Source organism: Globicephala melas, chromosome 18 (assembly GCF_963455315.2).
Source record: "Globicephala melas chromosome 18, mGloMel1.2, whole genome shotgun sequence".
Taxonomy (NCBI): Eukaryota; Metazoa; Chordata; class Mammalia; order Artiodactyla; family Delphinidae; genus Globicephala; species Globicephala melas.
The window spans coordinates 20,283,195-20,306,022 of NC_083331.1; the positions used below are offsets into that span (position 1 = coordinate 20,283,195).

General features: G+C 45.8%; 1 protein-coding gene across 8 annotated transcripts in view; it reads left to right on the top strand.

The window, feature by feature from the left end:
- RUBCNL (rubicon like autophagy enhancer) overlaps positions 1–21,533 on the top strand; it is a 59,286-nt gene extending 37,753 nt beyond the window's left edge. For 6 of the 8 annotated variants that reach the window (XM_060287873.2, XM_060287870.2, XM_030882246.3 and 3 more), the window contains exons 3-14: positions 514–596; positions 1,055–1,265; positions 5,180–5,281; positions 5,737–5,797; positions 6,611–6,740; positions 8,654–8,799; positions 10,260–10,324; positions 15,443–15,681; positions 16,751–16,812; positions 18,396–18,549; positions 19,525–19,615; positions 20,784–21,533. In XM_060287873.2, the coding sequence (XP_060143856.1) occupies positions 514–596; positions 1,055–1,265; positions 5,180–5,281; positions 5,737–5,797; positions 6,611–6,740; positions 8,654–8,799; positions 10,260–10,324; positions 15,443–15,681; positions 16,751–16,812; positions 18,396–18,549; positions 19,525–19,615; positions 20,784–20,905 (1,466 nt within the window). In that variant the 3' untranslated portion in view covers positions 20,906–21,533. The remainder of the gene's footprint in view (positions 1–513; positions 597–1,054; positions 1,266–5,179; positions 5,282–5,736; positions 5,798–6,610; positions 6,741–8,653; positions 8,800–10,259; positions 10,325–15,442; positions 15,682–16,750; positions 16,813–18,395; positions 18,550–19,524; positions 19,616–20,783) is intronic. The other 2 variants (XM_060287874.2, XM_060287875.2) reach the window with 2 other exon arrangements.
- The last annotated feature ends 1,295 nt before the right edge of the window (positions 21,534–22,828 follow it).

Consider the following 22,828-nt stretch of genomic DNA (forward strand, 5'->3'; position numbering starts at 1 on the left):
CCTAATTTATTCTAGAAGTGTGCTGATTTTTATTTTTTATATTTATTTATTTTATTTTTGGTTTTATTTATTTACTTATTTGGCTGCATCGGGTCTTAGTTGCGGCATGCAGGATCTTTCCTTGCGGTACACATGCTCTTTGTTGCAGCGCGAGGGCTTCTCTCTAGTCGTGGCGTGTGGGTTTTCTCTCTCTAGTGGTGGCGCATGGCGCACAGGCTCCAGAGCGTGTGGGCCCCGTAGTTTGCGGCACGCGGGCTCTCTCGTTGAAGCGCGCGAGCTCAGTAGTTGTGGTGCTCGGGCTTAGTTGCCCCGCGGCATATGGGATCTTAGTTCCCTGACCAGGGATCGAACCTGCGTCCCCTGCGTTGCAAGGCAGATTCTTTACCATTGGACCACCAGGGAAGACCCTGTGCTGATTTTTAAAACAGCATTTAAAAGCCACTCCCTAGAATTGTTCTTAGATCACCTTTGAACTTCTTTTTCTCTATTTTTAATAACTTGCTGTATTGGCAGGTGCTATTCAAGTCGGTGGAAGAACCGTTTCTTCAAATTCCTTCTCACCAGAGGCATTCGTGCTCCCTGTGGATGTAGAAAAGGTGAACACAGCTTCTTTTTTCTTTTTAAAACCACCGAGAGTGTTAATCCCTTAGAACGTGCTGTTCTGATTTCAGTCTGGAAGCTTCACTGGATGAGACATGGCAAATAAGTTTCATTTCAGCATTTGAGTGGTAGTGTGTGCACTCAGCTGGGAAGTTTTCCATGACTGATGAATGATGTCTCCCACTGAGGCACCACCAGTCTAGGGTTTCATATCACAAGAAATTCAACTTGGGTCATCTTTTGGTTGCAGTGGGCTAAATCTTCTGTCTCTGGAAGATATGGGCTGTACTTGAGGTAATGACCTATGATAACGCAGTTAAATAAACATTTATATGTCTATGCATTAACTCCACTTAAATACAACTTCTTGATTTGTCAATCTAATACCCCCTCAGTGGAAAAAAGAGTTGATTATGCTTGTGAGAATTTTAACTGATCATCTTTTCTCCTGCAGGAAAATGCCCACTTTTACATCGCAGATATGATTATCTCAGTCATGGAGAATATGAAGTGTAGTATTCTGAGTCAACAGCACACAGAGACCTGGAGTACAGGAGAGGCCGGCGGGTCGCTCGGGCATGAGCCGGCAGACTTGGAAGGGATGTTTTATAACCACATAAAGCAGGAATCCGGCTCTTCCACTTCGTCCGACAGTGGCTCTGAAGGCAAGTGGGGCAACTACGAGAACGCTTCCAGCTGTATTTGCCACGTGCATCCCCTCTGTCTGAAGCTTCTGGAGTAACCTGTGCAATGCCCACCATTTCTGCCGCTTGGCTTGGGATTGGTCACTGTGCTCCATTCAGTTATGAAATCGATGTGCTTTTTTCTTGGGTGCCATCCTGCTTTCCCTCTTCCTCTGTCCCGTCACTCAGCATCCCTCTGCTTACACAGGCTTCCTTCCCACACCCCCCCCCACCCCCCCGTAGACCTCTTTCATTCATCCCAATATCAAGGAGCCCATGACGCGCTGGGTGCTGGGAATCTGCAGGCAACAGGATGTGCTCCTTTCCCCAGGGAGCTGTCACGCCGGAGCAGAGGCTGAGAAAGGGATGCGTGATCGCTGGGCTAACAGAAGCAAGGGCCCAGCGTGGCGAGTCACGGGCTCAGGGCATCTCTCTTTATTCTGGGATCCAGGGAGCCTTCCTGGACCGGAGGGGACCTAAGCTGAGAACTGAAGTTAGGACTTAACCATTTTCTTCCCATTTCCTAAGTCTGAGTCCTGCTTCAGTCCTAGATTCTTTCTCTGTATTTACTTCCTGGGAGATTCCATCCACTGCAATGCTTTTCCATTATTCCTTCTCCCTTGATCTCTCCCCAGTTTCTTCCCAGCCTTTCACCTCTCTTCTAAGGGCTTGCTTCACAAGTCTGGGAGCTGTTGAACGCGTTTACCTGGTGGGCAGGTAACTAACTTAACTTGTCTAAGCTAGTCATCTGTCACTCCCTTACAACCCCCCGCCTTTCAAAAAAAAATGAAAACTAAAGCCTCCTTTTCGCTGGGACTGCCTTTACTTAGCATCTTAATCAGGAACCTTCCAGTGACGAGGGAGGCACCAGCTCCGTGTGTAGCACAATGCAGGTGCACGATCAATAGATCTCGAATAGACTACCTCGCTCAAATTTACAGGGATTTTTTAATAAAAAGTTTACAAAGCATCCTCATCGAACCCAGTGGTGGCCAGTACAGAACTGACCAGTAGAGAGGCAGCTCTGGCATCTGTCTTTTCTGGGGTTTTGTGGCTTCTCATTACTTCTCTTCGTGCAGTTGTTTCCTTCTCCTTTTTCTGCGGCTAGACTTCTACCCTCCCCCTAGCATCTGGTTTCAGCTCGGCAGTCCCCCTGATGGCTCAGTCAGGGTCTCACAGCTCAACCTAGCCTTTCAGGACCCCAAGTCCACATTCCCAGGGAACAGCACCTGGCTGGGCGTGCTTTGACGGGGTGTCCACAACTGGTCAGCCAGCGGTGGCCAGGGGAGCCGGGGAATGTGCTATGGACCATGGTCCCCCTTGAGGCCACCCGTGGGGAGAAAAGAAGGGATTCGTATTCCTGTACACGGGGCTCTACCTGTGCCTCTTCTTCCTCATGCCCATGCTCCGTCCTGTTTCTACAAGGGGAAAAAATCAGTCCTGACTTAACAGTAATACAACATCCTGCCACCTGTGCCCCAGTCCCACCTTTCACCTGGACCATCACAGCAGCCTCTGGCCAGTCATTCTGTAACAGCTGCATCTAGGTCCTCCGTGTACGTTTGCTGTCTTTGATTTTCTCTCTTTACTTTCAGCCTCTTTCCCCTCGTTGATTCTACACACATCTGTTCTCCTAGAACACAGCTTCTAATCCTCTAAAATGGCCTGCTGAGTTTGTTCCACACTTTACCCTGGGATTTCAGCCTTTGGTGTCCACCTGCTCCCTGCCTCTCCAACAGGCATCTCCCGCCATTTGCTTCCCTGTGCTGTACCGTGGGCTCCGGTTTTACTAGCCTGTTCTACTCGCTGGCAGACATTTTTCATAAGCCCCTGCCTCCCTCCCTTTGCTTCCCTGGGCTCCCCTGGATTGCCGGTTCCCCAGGAACAGCACACTAGTTCCTTCCTCCTTCCCATTCTTCAAAAGCAATCTCCCGCTACGAGCTCTGTGGCATGCTCCCTGATTTGTGTCACAGGGCAGAGGACCATTCATGGAAAATGAATCACAAGCTGTGCTCCAGGATGCTCTGTGATTATCTATGTGCATGGCTCCCCCGACCTCTGAACTTCTGAAGGCCCACGACATACACCTTGCTTTCTTGTGGTTAAGTGTGTCGGTGTCTCAGCCCCCTCATGAGGTCTTAAGCTCTTTGAGAGATTAGAATTTGTCTTACTTATATTTGCATTCAATATATGCCTGGCCTGAAATATTTTATAAATATTTGTTGAATGGTTGACTGGAAGCTCATGCTTAGCTGAAATTTTGTTTTTGTTTTTGTTTTTCCGGTGCGCGGGCCTCTCACTGTTGTGGCCTCTCCCATTGCGGAGCACAGGCTCCGGACGCGCAGGCTCAGCGGCCATGGCCCACGGGCCCAGCCGCTCCGCGGCATGTGGGATCTTCCCGGACCGGGGCACGAACCCGTGTCCCCTGCATCGGCAGGCAGACTCTCAACCACTGCGCCACCAGGGAAGCCCTTAGCTGAAATTTTTTAAAAATGTGAAATGAAATTTTAAAATATTTCTACCACACAGATAAAAATATTTATCTTTTATCACTCTTGTGACATTTATGGTCATAGGGGTTACTCCATGAGGTAAGGCAAGCGTTCAACAAATTGCAGGTTGATCAAGAGAGTATTAAAAACAAAAAACGAAAAACTAGACAGTATCAGCATGCACCTCACATAGGGGGAGTGATGCTTCCTGGAACTTTATCAGTTAAGTCTATTTTTGTGCCTGTACTAGGTTGCTATGTAAATTGTATGTTACTGCTGACCATGATCGAAAGAGTGTGAGAAACACAGAGGTGGGTGAAATTGTCCCCATTTAACCCATGAGGAAAGCAAGCTGAGAAGTTGATTGTCTCCCAGCTAGAACGGTTTTTCAATGATCACATTTTTCAGTGAGGGTGTTTCTTGAGGTAATAGCATGATTTGCAAAACCATTTCCCAATTCTTTGGCATTTAGGTAGCTTTCAATATTTTAACACTTTAAAAGGACTGCAGATAGCTCCTTGGTGATCAAAACCTTCCTCTTTCACTTTTTTTCTCTGTTTAATGACATTCTTGGGATAATTCCCCAAACTGGTATTAGGGATAGAAAAGCATAAACGTGTTTGTATTCGTTTCCTGGGACTCCTGTAGCCAAATATGACAAACTGGGTGATGTAAGACAACAGAAATTTAGCCTCTCACACTCGTGGAGGCCAGAGGTCAGCCATGAAGTTGTTGGAAAGGTTGGTTCCTTCCAGAGGCTCTGGGCCACGCCTGTCTCCTGGCTTCTGTCAGTTGCTGGGGATCCTTGATGTTCCTTGGTGTGAGGACACATCCCTCCAGTCTCTGCCTCCATCTTCACAGGATGTTCTTTCTCCGAATATCTGTGTCTGTGTCCACATCTCCCTCTTTTTATGACACCAGTCGTATTGGATCTAGGGCTTGCCCTGATCCAGTCCGACCTCAGCTTAACTTGATTACCATGCAATGACCCTATTTCCAAAGCAGGTCACATTCACAGGTTCTGGGTGGACATGATTTTGGGGGACATGTTCAACCCGGTACAATGTTTGTCACCTATACTTTTTGCCTCACTGTGAAAAGAGTGCTTTTCCCCCCTTTCATTTTGTAAAACTTTGTATTATGGACATTTTCAAACTTACATAAAAGTAGGCAGAATACTCCTGTGGACCCCAATAGACTCAGCAGTCTGTTTCACTTAATCATGTAAATATAAGAACAACACAAAAAGAGCTCCCTGTACTTTTTAATTCTTACAGCTGAATTTTAAAATTAAAAAAAAATCAACTAGCCCTTTCATTCCCCAATTTCGATTTAGCTGGGTGTTGCAGGTTGGGCAGTCCTTTTTCTTCTTGTTGGTGAAATCTCCTTCCTTTCTTCTTCTAGGTTGTGCTGTGTTACAGGTCAGCCCAGTGGTTGAAACACCTACTTACTGTGATGCGATGAAGGATGACTGCAAATGTGACTTGGATGAATTCGTTATCGTAGGTAAGATTCGGAAACTCATGATCTGTGACTAGGTACCCTCCTCCCCACATACGTACTGGCACTCTTCACACACAGTACCACCTTACGTGGCATTCAGAGAAGCTCCTCCCAAGATCAGACAATGTCCCTGATATAAAAAATAAGATGTCTCGATATTAATCTCTCATCTCATTTGTAGATTTGAATGCAAAAGCAGGTGCTCGTTATGGTCCGATATCTGTTTGGCGCCTCAGTTATATTTTGATGAAATTTCAGATGGGCATATTTTGAAATCCCATCTTTGGTCATTAGCTGTAGTCTCATAGTAGAAACACAAAAGAATGTGAAGTATGGAGATGCTGAATAATCGGTCCCTTCTCAGATGCAGGCAGCTCTTTCTGTGTTCTCATAACTTGACTACGATGAGGTGAAACAGATTAAAAGACCTCACTACCCTTTCTTTGATTTTCCCACAGAACTTGGAGATTTCAGCAATACCACAGAGACCTATGGATGTTCCTGCAGCTCCTCTAAGAGGTATCATCTGCACGCAGACCCCCGGGCCATCACCTCTGAGGCACTGTAGACCCCAGGCCTCTGACATCTTGGGCCCAATCCAGCCAGTTCCAATAACAAGGATTACTGCTTAGAAATGAAGCCATCACTACTAAAGTTCCTACAGTGTTTTTAGAGTGTTTCAAATACTTTTTTTTTTTAAGTGTTTGTTTTTTTTTTTTTTTTTTGCGGTACGCGGGCCTCTCACTGCTGTGGCCTCTCCCGTTGAGGAGCACAGGCTCCGGACGCGCAGGCTCAGCGGCCATGGCTCACGGGCCCAGCTGCTCCACGGCATGTGGGATCTTCCCGGACCGGGGCACGAACCCGTGTCCCCTGCATCGGCAGGCGGACTCCCAACCACTGCGCCACCAGGGAAGCCCCTTTCAAAGACTCTTGTACACATTCTCATTAATCCTCATGGGTGGGATGGGCGGGTTTTCTTAAACCCCATTTTATGGATGCAGAAACTGAGGTTCGGACGAGATGTGCCTCAGGACGCTGTGCTGTTAAAGAGCAGAGGTAGGGCTTGCGCTCAGGTCTTCTGACTCTACATCTGGTGCTCTTTTCACCACCCCTCCCCTTGGTACCCTCAAAAAACACAAGCTGCCCTGTTGAGCGTGGAGGCATTGAGTCGAGTAAGATAACCGTCGGTGGTCACGGTAAGATGCACGGTCTGTTGTATGACACCTCCTCTGGTTTTTGGAGAAGGAAGGAGAGTTGAAAACCTGAAGCACAAGACCGTAAAATATACGGTCGTGAATATAGTGTTCCATTTTTGCATCTCTTCCATTTTAGTGTCGTTTATGAGCCAAACTTCAATTCGGCTGAGCTAATAGCCAAAGAGTTATACCACCTCTTCAGGAAGTGCTGGATGTCAGAAGTTAATTATCAGCTGGCAGGCTCCCTGAACGCAGCTGGCTCCATAGTAAGTATCAACAGAAGTTGACCTTGAATCAAAGGTTCCTAAATTCTCATTTTGCCTGCTGTTCACATCAGATGTTTCTGTCTTTGTTGCTGGGTGCTGATGGATCTGATGTTTATTGAGCGCTTGTGATGCACCAGGGTCTGTGCTCAGCAATTCATGTTTTAATCCTCACAAGTCTCCTATTAGGTAGATGCTACTGTTATTTTAAAGTGTTAGTTCCAGACCCTCAGTGGGGCTGGTCAGTGGTAGAGCGGCGGGAGTCGAGCCTCAGGCTGCCTCGTTTGAAAGCCCAGGCTGGTTCCCTTCCACACTGCCCACCGAGCAGGCCACCCACCGCGGCAGAGGACTCTGTGGCAGAGGCTAAAGTCGGGGTGGGAGAAAAGCACTCTGGAAGTGCAGGGAAGGCAGTGTTCCATTTCATCAGGGGAACTTGGGAAGGCTGATAGGCGATCTCAGAATTCAAGGTAAGCGTCAGGCCAGGCAGAACTGTAGCAGGTAGGGGCACGTGAAGGGCACTCTTGGCAAAGGGCAGCTGGAGCAAAAGTGACAGGGAGGTGCGGGGTGTGTTTCCCTTTTTATTTTTTTGGCCACACCACAGGGCATGCGAGATCTTAGTTCCCCAGCCAGGGATCAAACCTGCGCCCCCTGCAGTGGAAGCTCAGAGTCTTAACCACTGGACCGCCAGGGAAGTCTGCATGGTGTGTTTCTTTTTTTTCTTAATATTTTTAAAAATTAATTAATTTAGTTATCTTTGGCTGCATTGGGTCTTTGTTTCTTCTGGCGGGCTTTTCTCTGGTTGCAGTGAGCGGGGGCTGCTCTTTGTTGCGGTGCGTGGGCTTCTCATTGCGGTGGCTTCTCTTGTTGCAGAGCACAGGCTCTAGGCGCGCGGGCTACAGTAGTTGTGACACGTGGGCTCAGTAGTTGTGACTCGCGGGCTCTGGAGTGCAGGCTCAGTAGTTGTGGCGCACGGGCTTAGTTGCTCCGCGGCGTGTGGGACCTTCCCGGACCAGGCATTGAACCTGTGTCCCCCACATTGGCAGGCGGATTCTTAACTGCTGCTCCACCAGGGAAGTCCACATGGTGTGTTTCTTGAGCAGAGTGATTCGGTGTGGTTGGAAAACGTGTGTTTGTGTGTAGCTGGGTGTGTTTTGGGGACAGTTAATCTTAATCTTCCTTGGAAATTAAGCTCAAAAGTGACCAAGCTATGGAGGGCATAGATGCTAAGTTCAGGAGTTTGGATTTTAGATGCTAAGAGGAAAGTATAATGGTTGGGAGAGGTGCCTCTGCACCTGTATAAGCCGGCAAGTGTCTGCAGAGAGCTGCTTCTGGAAAAGTCTGACTACAACAGGGGATTCTGATCCGCACCGTTTGTCAGCCTATTGACTAAGCAGGGTGAGGTTCTGCTGTGCAGGAAAGCATTCCAGGTCACACTGACCTACTTACAGCAATCTGAAGTCTGGAAACAAAAGAACTAACTGAAAATACCAAGCAAAGTGATCTCAGCTGCGTGATGTCTTAAGCAATTCTCCTGCAGAGGGTTTTAAGTACAGGGAGGGCTCTGCCCAGGTCCTTTAGTTCAGATGAAAGCAGTTTTCATTTCTCAAGGTAAATTTTAATGTTGCAAACACATTTGAATGTTCTTTTTTTTTGCGGTACGCGGGCCTCTCACTGTTGTGGCCTCTCCCGTTGCGGAGCACAGGCCCCAGACGTGCAGGCCCAGCGGCCATGGCTCACGGGCCCAGCCGCTCCACGGCATGCAGGATCTTCCCAGACCGGGGCTCGAACCTGTGTCCCCTGCATCGGCAGGCGGACTCTCAACCACCGCGCCACCAGGGAAGCCCTGAATGTTCTTTTATTTCAGTTCCTGGAATATGCCTGTTGCTCCTAAATCCTCTTCTGGGTTATTTATGCAGGTTGTAAATGAAGAATGTGTCCAGAAAGACTTTGAATCCAGCACGGATGTAGTACAGGAAATTAAATTGAAGTCGAGGATCAGAGGGACTGGAGACTGGGCGCCCCCTAGGTTTCAAATCATATTTAATGTTCATCCACCACTCAAGTAAGTCTGGGTTGCTGCTTGGACCCTCCAGTCCAGTTAAAGCAAGTTGTGATGGGTCCCGCCTGACTCGTTCTGAAAATAGGTGAAGGCAAAAAATAATATACCAAGGGACAAAGAAAAATTTGTTTTAGGAAGAGTAAAGTTGGGCATATTTTTCTGAGCTAGCTTTCTTGGCACCCTGTTTATCATGGGCTTTTGGGTTCTGTAAGTTTTGACAACTTGAGAATTTAACTGTGTGTCCTTAATTATGAACATTACATAACAATTGAAAAGTAAATAGGCTCATATTAAGTGGCTAATAGTGAGCTTTAAAAATTACATACAGTAATTTTAAGACTAGCCCACTATTTTCCAGTGCAATGTGAAGTAAAAATCAATGAATTACTTTTTTTAAAGGAAAATTTAATCTTGAAAAGCGCACCTCTAGTTAAGAAACATAACAGAATGCAAATAAAAATATCTTTGTTCTCTATGAAGTAACGAAATCCTAAAAGACAAAAAAACTAAGATGGTGCAAAAAAAGGAAATAAATACATTGTATATAAATATATATAATAATTTAAAGTAGTGTTTATTGTGAGACTAGATGACATTGTAGACAAAGGGACATTGTAACGAAATACAGTTTTTTTCATTCCTCTTGGTTGGTATTTAATACAGTGTACAAACTGCAGTGTTATGAAGGGACTGGTAAGGGTCATTGCCTTCCCTGTGGAGGTGCCTTATAGACTGACTTTATTTTTTTCTTTCAAGAGAATGCCAGGAAGTTCTCTGGGGCTGCTTGGGCAGAAGAGCCCCCTCTCCGAGCCTTGTTGAGGGGTCATTTCCCTTGGTGTGGGATGTCTTTCCTCTGGGATTTCCCTGGGTCCTCTCAAACGCACATGAGTAGGGTTCCACGTATTTTTACCGTGGCCACTTTTGCTGACCCTAATCTGTATTAAAAATTTACAACTTTCTCCATATTTCCAAATCCCATGTGGAACTGTGACGCTCACAGTTCAATAGCAAACACTTCAGTAGGCTATCTTTCACCAAAAATGTTTGATAGCATTGTCTTATATTACCTCTTATTCATCTAAATGTCTTTGGGTCCATCTGTAAACTGCCCGAGTGCATCATCTCTTGGTGTCTCGTACCCCTGAACTTTCTCCTGTATATTACGTGCCTCTAGTTCTCCGTGGAGAGAGAATCCTGTGTATGCCCAGTGAGACGTCTCTAAGGACCCCTCGGTGGAATAGTTACTCGTGATACCGACTTCTGCTTTGGTGGTAGCAGAGGCTTTTAAAAGACCGAGAGATTTCAACTAGAAAACTCTACTGAATAATTCTATTTCTTTCCCAAATGAAAAATGATAAAATTAAGCCAAGAAAAGTACGATGATGTCAATTTCTCTTCCAATCAGTGAAAAATGCCCCCTTGGCCTTTTCTGAAATGTAACTCTTATCATTTTCTGCCCTCAGGAGGGATCTCATGGTAGCAGCCCAAAATTTTTTCTGTGCTGGCTGTGGAACTCCGATAGAACCTAGTAAGTATGGATAATGGCTTGCCCGCTTATTAGGTGATAACATTGTTTTCTTAAAACATAAGTATGGGTATATTTTTCTCTCAAATGCATACAAGCAATAATTACACAGCAACAAATCTTCTGTTCAACAATGGTTTGATTCATAAGCATGTGAATGAAATTTACATAATTTCATATCCATACCCTTGCATTTTTAAATACTGTAAGTTAAAAAGCACCCCCAAATAACCAATTCTTATATTTCCTGTTTATCCCTCTATACATCAGAGTTGGGCGGTGCATTGTTTTTGTCAGAGATGCCTTTGATGAGAAGTTATAGGCGCTTCATGATGCTGCCCTCTCTTTCGTGAAGAGGCCACCGTGACCTACAAGGCTCTGTGACTGCCCATTACCTCTCCGACTCTTATCTCCTAGCTTTCTCCCTATCGGGCATTGAGCTCCAGCCACAGGGCCTCCCTGTTGGTCCTTGAAGGCGGCAGGCTCTCTCCTGACTCAGGGATTTGCATTTGTGCTTCTCTCTCCCTGGAATGCCCTCCCTACAGCATCCCCCTGACTGGTTCTCTTCCTTCCGTCCCATCTTCATTCACAGATCTTCCCTGGCTACCCTATCGAAACTGTCCACCTCACCACCCTCCTGGCCACAAACACACACATACACACTTTATATTCCCCTTCCTTTCTAATTTTTATTCAACCACTTATCTCCCTAAAATATTCTTTCCTATTTTACTGATTTTTCTTATTATTGTCTGTCTCCGTCAGAAGACTCTAGTTCCATGAGGACAGATATGTGGTCTGTTTTATCCATTGCTTTATCTATTGCTCCTACAAGCGTACCTGGCACACAGTTGGGACTCAGAAGATATTTGTTGAATGACTGAATGACTTATGCAGGAGGTAGCCAGACTCCTCTAAGAGGGTTTCAGGGAGTGGCCCCAGGGCCTAGAAAATTAGGTTTCACCCCGTCAGAAAGGCGAGTTGCTCTCTTGAGACTGGGAATCACTTGTTTTGCTGTGAACGCATCCATAGGTCTAACCTGAGAAGGCTGGGGAAGGAGCTTTGTGGGAAAGGCTTCCTTTGATAGGCAATCTTGGAAGGAAAAAGACTTTGAGCATCTCCACCTCAAGAAATAAAAATAGAAAGCAGAAATCTATCCGAACTTCCTTCTGCCATGCTGAATGGTAATGCCTGCCATGCATCACAGTCGTAACTAATTTTCTCTGAATGACCCTCTTCCCCGCTAGTCTAGTGGGGACCATGTCTCCTTGGTTAACCACTGTATCCTGGTGCCTCAGTAAATATTGAATGCATGACTCAGAAAGTGTGAATGCGTGCCTATGATTCCACCAACTTTTAAAGTACTTCCCAGAGTTTGTTCACATGTGGGGACGTAGGCCTGCACCACTGATAACAGCATGGTCCTTCCCTCATGAAGCTTGCTGACAGGAAGTCATCAGCCAAGTAAATAACAGGGCGATGCCTGCGACAAAAGAGAAAGGCAAGTGTGCTGTGGGATTTACAGCCAGGGAACTTAATCTGGGCTCGGGGGGCTGGGAGTGAAAGGTTTCATAAGGAAGTGATTGTCCCCAAAGGAGAGAGAGAGGGAGGGGGAGGGGGAGGGGGAGAGAGAGTGTGTGTGTGTGTGTGTGTATGTACGGGTTGGGGGGGTCACCATATGTAAAGGGCCCAAGGCTACTGCAAAGAAGTCCTATATGACTGGAGAGTAGGAACAAGATCAGACAACATGCCGCAGAGGTAGGCAGAGCACAGACGGCAGGAGCGTTAGCAACCGTGGAAATCATTTTGGACTTTTCCCGCGAACTTCCTATAGTTCTTAGGATAATTTTAACTTTTCATTTTGAGATATTTTTAGACTTACAGAGGAGTTGCAAAAATAGTACAGGCACAACCCATATACCCTTCACCCACCCTTCACCTTATAATAATCATAGTATAATTATTAAAACTGATACATTAGCATTGATACAATCCTAGTAACTAACCTACAGTGTTTATTTGGGTTTCACTAATGACCGCTATCCATTCCGGGGTCCAATCCAGAATTCCACACTCAATTTGGTTGTCGTGTCTTCTTACTCTCCTCCAATCTCACACAAACTGAATCATTTGAAACGTAAGCAGCAGAAAGGATGGTATTTTACCCTTTAGCAGGTCCTAAAAATAAGGACGACGAACAGTTATCCCACCAAAGAAAATTAATAACGATTCTCTAATATTGTCTAATACTAGTCCAGATGCATTCGTGGTCCTCAAGATGATGTTTATAGCTAATTTGTGCACCAAGTTTCATACATTGCATTTCGTCATTATTTCTCTTTAGTCAGCTTTATTCTAGAACTGAACTGTCCAGTATGGTAGCCACTAGCCCCTGTGGCTACTGAAAATTAAAATTAATTAAAATTAAAAATCCAGTTCCTCAAGCACACGGGTCACATTTCAAGTGCCTAGCAGCCACCTCTGGCCAGTAGTGACTGTATCAGGACAGCACAGATCAAGAACGTTTCTGTCCTCACAGAAAGCTCTGTTGGACAGCGCTGTTCTAGAGCTTTTCCCTCTTATTTTTTTTCTATGACCCTGACTTTTCCTGAGATGAGGACAACTGTGGCTTAGAGCAGAGTTTCTCAACCTCAGTGCTGCTGACTTTGTTATGTGTGGGGGATGGGGTGGGAGAGGCTATGCTGTGCGTTGTTGTGAGGGGCATGGGGGAGACTACCCCGTGAGTTGTAGGCAGTTGGGCAGCATCCCTAGATGCCTCTAGCAGCTCCCCAGTGGTGACAACCAAAATTGTCTCTAGACATTTCCATATGTCCCTTAGGGGGAAAATCACTCCTGGTCGAGAACCGCTGGTTTAGCGTGCTCTGTTTTGTTCTGTTTTAATTCAAGGACTGAGGAAACCAAAAGAGATGGACGTAATTCGTTCTGTATTGATAGTATAATGCTTAGTATGCATTCAATGAAATTTGGTGAATGAGTGGCTGGATGTTGAAACGTTAGGATTTTAGATGTTAGAGAAAGATGCATTCTAACAGGAAAATGCACTGGCCCCTTCTGTCCTCCTCTGTCTTCACGTCTTGCTAAGTTCGATCAGAAAAATAGAGTTCAGGGGCCAGGATATGCCTGTGTTTTTCCCGTTTAATATAAAACGTGTTGAGGCCCTATCATACGCAAAATAATGCTCATTATTCTTCATATCAGAGATCCTAATCCAAGGTGGGAAATAGACACAGTACAGTAGACTTTTCAAAGTTTCAAATTTGAGAGCTCAGACATGAATCATTAAGCACTTACTAAGTTCTTCACAAATAATTTGTCAACCCTAGAGGAGTGTCATATGTTAATTTAGAGTTTGATAATAGCGTGTGTACATATGTACTTACTGTTGACCCTCATCACTGATGAATTCCGTATTTGCAAATTTGCCTACTCCCTAAAATTTACTTGTGACTCCAAAATCAGTGCTCACGGTGTTTGCACAGGCATTCACAGGTATGTGCAAAGCACCGAAAAATTTATCGCCAGAAATGTGAGTTGCCCGGTGCACTTGCTCTCAGCTGAAATTGAACAAGGCAGCTCTGCCTCCTTGTTTCAGCTCTCATGCTGTAAACAAGTCCTTTTCACAGTTTATTTAGTGCCATGTGTTTTTACATTTTTGCATTTTGGGGTGGTTTCAGCTGTTTAAAATGGCCCCCAAGCATAGTGCTGAAATGCTGTCCAGTGTTCCTAAGCACAGGAAGGCTGTGATGTGCCTTAAGGAGAAAATCAGCTTGCTTCATGAACGATAAACGTCAACCTCGGCTCATCTTAGACCCTAGGCTTGAGGGAGGAGCGCGTAGGAGGCTTAGCTGAACTGCCATTTTCTTTCTTAAGCCGGGTGGTGGGCACCCAGGTATTGGTTGCATTAATTTCTATACTTATTGTTTGTCAATATGTTTTATTAACAATATCTCCAAAAGCAATGCATGTTCATTTTAGCAAATTAACAAGTGCAAAGAGCAAAACTCCTTTCTTTCCCCCACCCTCTAGAAGTATTCAGTGATGGCTTTTTGGTGGGCACTTTTTTGGACCGTGTGTGGTTATTTTTAAAAACAAGATACAGATCACATAACACACACCTATACCTGCACGGCCACTGCCCACACTCTTCCCTGTATTTCATAGACCCCCGGGCATCTCACTGTTGAGTGCGCCACGCTTATCTAACCAGTTGCTTCTTAATGGATATTTAGATCGCCCCCCCCATCTATTATAAATGTGCTGTAATGAACGCTTTTCTCTCTTGCCACACGTGCCAGTTAGCATTTCTGTCTAACGCTGCAGAATTAAGATGACTGCCTCATGTTTAAGAATTGAACTGTATCACGGAAATGTCCTAAAAGGCAGGCTCTCCTGTCAGCCCTGTGGGTGAGTGCCCACCACGCTGCACCTCACCAGCTCTGGATCTCTTAAATGTGTGACAGTCTGAGTCAAAGCCAAGTAGTTCACTCATTTTATATGCATGTCTTTGTTACCGAGTGTCTTTTACATCTTTACTGGCTGTGTCTCCTCTTCCTATGTATTCCCAGCCCTTGTGCGTGTTTTTAGTTTTTTCCTCACCGATTTATTCAAGAACTCTTTGGGGTGCTACTTCCTAACAGTCTACGTAGAGTGCGTTATCATTTCCAAAGCATGTTTCATATGTGTGATATCACGGGATCCAGTTCTGAGTCGTTTTCGTGGCTTCAGGACCGTTAGCACGAAGAGATTCGGGCTTATAAGAGTCTTCCTGCCAGTAAGGGGTTGAGACTGGACTCCCACCAAATCCCCGGACCCTGAATCTCATATTCTTTTGACCACACGTCAGTTTAAAAGGCCCATCTTCCAAATCCCAGAGTGTTTCGGGAGGGTTCTATTTCCCGACATCTGTTACACGAAAGCAAAGCTCATGAACGGCCATGACTCGAGGCCTCCCGTGTCTGCCGGAGCTTCCCCAGCACGGCTTCAGCGTCGTGAAAACAGCGAGCGGAGTCTTGCCCTTGGGAGGGAATTGGAGGTGGGGACAGGCAAGGGTGGGTTTCCAGCATCAGGTGATCAGTGCTCATCCTTCCGTGTGTCCCGCAGAATTTGTGAAGCGGCTCCGGTACTGCGAATACCTGGGCAAGTATTTCTGTGACTGCTGCCACTCGTACGCGGAGTCGTGCATCCCGGCCCGTATCCTCAGGATGTGGGACTTCAGGAGGTACTACGTCAGCAATTTCTCCAAACGGCTGCTGGATAGCATATGGTACCAGCCCATCTTCAACTTGCTACACGTGGGCCACGGCCTGTATACGAAGGCCAAGGAGCTGGACAGAGTGAGGGTGAGCAACTGCCTTTCCGGGGAAGGGAGTCCAGTGGCTGAAAGGGTCCTGTGGCAGCAGATGGACATCTCCCCCAGCTCAGGGCATCCAGACAGACCCTCAAAGGGGCGGATTTACCATCCAGCGGATGGAGTTTACGCTTCAGAGACCCTCGCCTGCTTGGGCACTTTCCGTGGTCCCAAACCAAATTTCACATTTATGCGTAGTTTTCATTTATACCTAGCTTTTGAATTTTATTCTCTTTTGAATAAAAATTGTATGTGTTTAAGGGGTACAACATGACGATTTGGTATACGTATACGTGGTGAAATGATTGCTAGTCAAGCTAATGAACGTATCCATCCCCCCACACAGTTACCTGTTGGGTGTGTGTGGTAAGAACACCTGAAATTTACTCTCAGCAGATTTCCAGTATTTAATATAGTCTCGTGAACTGTAGTCATCATGCTATACATGAGGTCTCTAGACTTTTCCTATGCAACTGAAACTCTGTACCCTGGACCAGCATCTCCCCATTTCCCTTACTTCTTTCTCCCTAGGAACCACCCTTCTAGTCTCTGCTTTTATATACCTGACTTTTTTAGATTCCGCATATAAGTGAGATCATGCAGTTTTCGTCTTTCTGTGTCTGGTTTATCTCACTTAGCATAATGTCCTCCAGGTTCATCCATGGTGTCTCAAACGCAGGACCTCCTCCTTTTGTATATAGTTTGGTGTTTTTCTTAAAGAAGGCCCCCAACATTGTATAAGCTTCAGGTTCCCCGAGACCTGGGTCCCTCCTGGACCCTCTGTAGATCTCTGGACTCAGTAATGAACCCCTGCTATAAAGACTGTGTATTTCAAAAGCTTATTTTCTAGAGTTGTAGCATTTCAAGTTTAGAAATAACATTTAATTTTGACTTGTACCTTTCCAGTGTTTTTTTTAAACATCTTTAATGGAGTAGAATTGCTTTACAATGGTGTGTTAGTTTCTGCTGTATCACAAAGTGAATCAGCTACACGTATACATATACCCTCCAGTGTTATTTTATCACACTTACTTTTCCCCCTGTTTGGTTCCTCACATCAGGAAGTCCAGGAGCAGCTATTTCACATCAGGAAGCTGTTGAAGACCTGCAGGTTTGCTGAAAGGTGCTACTGCTGGCTGGGCGGGCGGGCAGGCCTGCGAATGGGAGGTCTGATAACCCCACGCACTTGCTGATCTTTTGTGCCTCCAGGCCCAGCTCCTCCAGTACATAGCAGTCACCTTGTGACTCTCCTTGGGGATGCGGACCCCCTCTTGAGTGTTGCTAAGCCTTCTAACTCACTAGCAGGGAATTTAAAATGTTAAGAAGAATGGACCAGTATAAGGATGAAACAGCTCTAGCCAGTGGGCTATTATTATCATTATTTTAAATTGCGATAAAATACACATAACATAAAATTTACCATCCTAACCCTTTGTAAGTGTCCAGTTAAGGGGTTAAGTTCACATTGCTGGCCAACCATCACCACAGAACTCTTTTCATCTTGTAAAATGGAAGCTCTGTACCCATTCAACACCATCTCCCCAGCCTCCATTCCCCCAGCCCATGGGAACCACCCTTCTCTTTTCTGCCTCTATGATTTTGACTATTCCAAGTACCTCATATGAGTGGAATCAAACAGTATTTGTCATTTTGTGACTGGCTTATTTCATGTAGTATCATGTCTTTAAGCTTCACCCCACGCTGTGGCCTGTGTCAGGATGTCCTTCCTTTGTAAGGCTGAATGACACTGCACTGTATGTATATTCCACCTGTTGTGGACCCATCCACCCTTCTTGGGTTGCTTTCTTTTGCTTATTGTGACTAGTGTTGCTATGCTGATAGAGAGGCATGTCAACTTTTATTGGCTGTGTAATAGTCTGTACTATGATGTGGTATTAAGTATTGTCCTATTACTGAACACCTCATACATTTTAAATATCTTTTGTTATTAAAAAAAAAAAGCACTAAGCTTTAGCTGAATCTCTGACCACATCCATAGGTATAGCCTGAGGATGAACTTCTGAAGGCCATGTCCATAAAGGCACAGGCATGAATTTAGCAGAGATTTTTGCAGTACGCGGGCCTCTCACTGTTGTGGCCTCTCCCGTTGCGGAGCACAGGCTCCGGACACGCAGGCTCAGCGGCCATGGCTCACGGGCCCAGCTGCTCCGCGGCATGTGGGATCTTCCCGAACCGGGGCACGAACCCACGTCCCCTGCATCGGCAGGCGGATTCTCAACCACTGCGCCACCAGGGAAGCACTGGATGCCTGAATCTTAAGCTCAGTGCTGGACCAGTGGTTTGGGAGTCATAGTAACTCTCCTGAGGCATCACTCAGTGATGCTGATGGACATGAAATTTAGTGGAAATGAATCAAGTGGTAATTTTTATCTCAGTACATGTTTTCAGGACTGGAAAAACAAATTTTCAGTTTTCTTTTGCTCAACGTGCACATGGGCAGGCTGCCAGAGACACTTTTCTTGTTCAGCTTTTTGAAATTCGGTGTTTATGGAATTTTAACTTCCTGGCTTCCAAGCAGATTGGCAAAATGTAAAGTGGAGAGTAAAGTTAACTTGTTCCTGGGGCTATTTTTTTAAAAGTTGAATCCAAAATATTCAGTGTGAGTGCCAGGAAAAAGCACCCCCCTGTTTCTGCCCTTGCCTGTGTCAGGTGGGTTTGATTTCCCCTTGGTTTCCTTTCCGGCAGCACATTAAAGGAGTTTGAACAGGTGCCAGGACACTTGACTGATAAGCTTAACCTGTTCTCCCTGGAGGACCTGGTCCGGGTCAAGAAAGGGCTGCTGGCGCCCTTGCTCAAGGACATTCTGAAAGTTTCCCTCGCGCACGTGGCCAGCTGTGAGGTGAGGTTTGTCTGCCCTGGTGGGTGCATCCCTGAACTGTTCTTTCTGTGGCCAGGCCTGGGCAGGTTGTTCTGCACTTGCCTCGTTTAACCCTCACAAACTCTGAGGAAAGTACCAGGAACACTATTTGCAGATGAGAAAAAATGAGGTTCAGAGCTGTTAAGTACCAGACCAAGAGCATCCTACTGGGATGCAAGCCTGGGCCAAGCGACTTGTCGTCTGGACGCCCAGCGCTGTGTGGGGCCTCCCTTGACTCCCATCTGCCCTGACGCGCCAAATGCAGCTGTGTAGACTCAGGATCCAGTGGATCAGGACCTCTGTGTCTTCAGAGCCTGACAAGTTGCAGGGGAGCTATCAGAAACAAAATGAGATCCTTTAAGGACACCTATTTAAAATCATGATCTTTCTCTGGTGCCTCAAACTGCCCTGATGTGCAATTTCTCCAGACAAAACAAATGCACATTTATTGTTCTGATTCTTCCATTGTGGCAGGATATAGCATCCCGTTCCTTCTAGAGGCTAGAATCATAGACATTTCAACATTGGTGTTTACAGAACTCTGTATGTCATTAGAACTCTTGTATAGTGAGAGCAGTTTACAGTCTTGGCTTATAGAATACCAAACTGAAATCTTTACATCATCTGCCGTAGACAAGCTTTTTAATTGTTACGTATATCCACGACATTCAGTGGCCTTGTGCAAATATGATATGTTGCTTAGGCATATCTTTTGTCCTATGCAGAATGTTTCATTGGACTTCTATGAAAATTGCAATTCACGAATTTATATAAACGTTTTAAATGCAGAAACTTGTTACTTCCACAGTCAATCTGGGGGATGCTGGAATAAAAGATTTCAATACCTGGGGAAAAAAACTGGTGTTTATGAAGTTCTGTGAAAGTGGTAACTCAGCTTCTGCGTCAGGAGAAACATTACCAACGAGGACTCTCACTTTTTGACTCCTATTCTTACAGCTGTGTCAAGGAAAGGGTTTCATTTGTGAATTTTGCCGGAGTACAGCTGTCATCTTCCCATTTCAGACTGCAACGTGTAGAAGATGTTCAGGTATCATAATGCGATAATACCTTAAGCTTTATAGTGGCTTAATAACTTAAGCGCAACGTTAAGTTTGATGACTTAAGCACAAAATTAACCTTAGCTTAAAAACAGCTTAATAACTAAAGCACTGTGTTATTTCTTTAAAGTATAATAATGCTGGTGTGTGCTTCTATGTTGAATTGGAGCCAATAAAGGTTTGGGTGCACAGTGGGGAGAATTTGAGTGGGGCAGAACTAAAGGATGATGTCTTATGGAACAGGGTTTGGCGAGAGGAGGTGGTCCCTGTTTGGCCTGTCCCCCAATTCTTCTACATCAGGGCAAGTTACAGCTGCCCCTGTTTTTTTTTGTTTGTTTGTTTGTTTTTTTTGCGGTACGCGGGCCTCTCACTGCTTTGGCCTCTCCCGTTGCGGAGCACAGGCTCCGGACGCGCAGGCTCAGCAGCCATGGCTCACGGGCCCAGCCGCTCCGCGGCATGTGGGATCTTCCCGAACCGGGGCACGAACCCACGTCCCCTGCCTCGGCAGGTGGACTCTCAACCACTGCACCACCAGGGAAGCCCCAGCTGCCCCCCTGTTTTGTAATTGAATCACAGCCAATCCCAAGTTCACTAGGGCACTTCTCAGGTTCAACACCTGCGAGAGTATGAAGGCAGCAGGGTTGGGCAGAGGGAGAAGTTGAACTGTGGTGGGGTTGCCATGAAGACTCAGTGCATCTCAGGGGAGCTGGGATGGTTTTGCGGCTTTTTGCCAAACTGGAGACAAGAGAGCCAGCCAGGCCTTTAAACATCATATTGACCAGTCACTAGATGCGGGCTGGGGCCAGCGAGGGGGCATGACCTTGATCAAGCCATTTCCCGAGAAGGGATGCTTCCTCCTGAGCCATCAGCCATTGGTGTGGTGATGCACTCTTAGCACCCTGGGGGGCGGTCTTTGGACAGATCTGGGAGGTGCTGCAGCCTCCACGACATCAAGCTCTCTGAGCCTCATGTTCTACTGGCCCTCATGACCTACTGGGGACTTTACAGTCCCTCTGAGTTTCAACCTGCCTGACTTCTCTTTGGAAGACTCTGGTTTCTGGGTTCAGATCCCCTCTCTCCCTGGGATGGGATGAGCGTCTGTACATATTTGAGAAAACCAGCTACCTGTCAGCTGACGGCTGTCCTCCTTGCTTGCAGCGTGCAGGGCTTGCTTTCACAAGCAGTGCTTCCAGGCCTCCGAGTGCCCCCGGTGTGCGAGGATCGCAGCGAGGAGAAGACTTTTGGAAAGTTTGCCCTCTGTGGCGACGTCATGCCCTTGACTGTCGTGAGAAAGACTGTGAAACACTTGTTATGATCACGTCTCCTATTGATAAGATTGTTTTATTATTATAATTTTTTTTTTTTTTTTTTTGCGGTTCTCTCACCGCTGTGGCTTCTCCCGTTGCGGAGCACAGGCTCCGGACGCGCAGGCTCAGCGGCCATGGCTCATGGGCCCAGCCGCTCCGCGGCACGTGGGATCTTCCCGGACCGGGGCACGAACCCGCGTCCCCTGCATCGGCACGCGGACTCTCAACCACTGCGCCACCAGGGAAGCCCAAGATTGTTTTATTATTGACTGTTGTCTATTAAGAAAAAAGATGGCCAATATTCTCTTCATTATATATATTTAATATTTTACAAGAATGCAGATCCTTTGTTATTAAGCCTAGGGTTGTTACTGGTGATTTTGTTTACAGATGTTCAATGTTTTTGCTGCTACTGTTTTTTTAAGGTTTTTTTCTTTTGATACTTCTTAAATTGTATTTGAATAGTTGTATTTAGCTAATGGTGGAGCCTATTTTTTATGAATTGTAACTGACAAGGCAAATGACTCAGTTCCTCTTCCCGTGAAGCTTGTTTTGTGAAAGGGATTGGTACTTCCAAGGAACAAAAAGGCAACCAAAACTCTGTTTGCTCAGGCATTTTTTTCCAACTTAAATTCCATTTTGTAATTGTATCAGTCTTACAGATTTACTTATTCCGGGGTTTGTACAGAGGGTACGTATTACTTTTGCAGTTACATCTGTGTCAAAATGAGTTTATGCTTAGCGGTGTACGCAGGTGCCGTTTGAAGTAGTTGCCTCTAGATGGCGCTCTTTCAGGTGGCACAAATCAAACCTGTATTTGTCACCTCTGTTCCACAAAGTCAAGGGACGCATGGATGGGTAGAACTTTGAGGGTTTTGTCTCATAGACATAAAATTGACCATAAGATATTTGAAGACTTAAATACGCTGTGGGGAAATGCTGTTAATGAACACAATGTGATTATAGGAATAACTTTAAAATCATAGACATTCCATTAACAAGGTTAAGTGAATCACTAAACCTTTATAAATTTCTTTTTCCTAATATTTCTTATATTTACATGCTTTTCTTCCACCTCCTATATACTTTCTCCTGCTTGAGAAAGGGCCCTGGGGCTGGGTCCCTTCTCGGCACATCTTTAGTCTGGAACGTGGTGTCATGTCCCCAGGATTCTCACACCCTAAGTAAACCTACTCAGAATGAACTTGTCAAACAGCACAGGCAAACAATAAAGTGGGACAGGTCGTTCCCTCAGCTCATCCAGTGGGGTGTGTGTGTGTGTGTGTGTGTGTGTGTTTCATTCAGTGGGATGATATTGAGTACTTGCAAGAAATGAGTGTCTACTATAAATCTGGTGTCTTCTCATCCTATCAATTGTTTTCCCGTCCCAGATGCTTCTGCTGGAGCTGGGCCCCCATTCATTATTTAAGCTAGGTCTCTTTTATTTTATTTTTTTTAATTAAAAAAAAATCTCAGTGTGTTTTAATTAATTAATTAATTTGGCTGTGCTGGGTCTTAGTTGCAGCACGCGGGATCTTTGTTGCCACGTGTGGGGTCTTTAGCTGTGGCATGCGGGCTCTTAGTTGTGGCATGCATGCGGGATCTAGTTCCCCGACCAGGCATCAAACCCGGCCCCCCCCTGCATTGGGAGCGGGGAGTCTTAACCCCTGGGTACCGGGGAAGTCCAAGCTAGGTCTCTTTTAATTAGAAATTCAGGCACATAGGATAAGATAAATGAGATGAAATTTAAGACACTGTTTCATTTTTACCCATAGCTTATATTCTGTCTTAGGAATCTAGGATCCGAGGGGCATGTTGATATTCCTTATAACAGTCCTACGAGGTTCACGTCAATATCTCCATTTTACAGGGAGGGGCACTGAGGCTTAGAGAAGA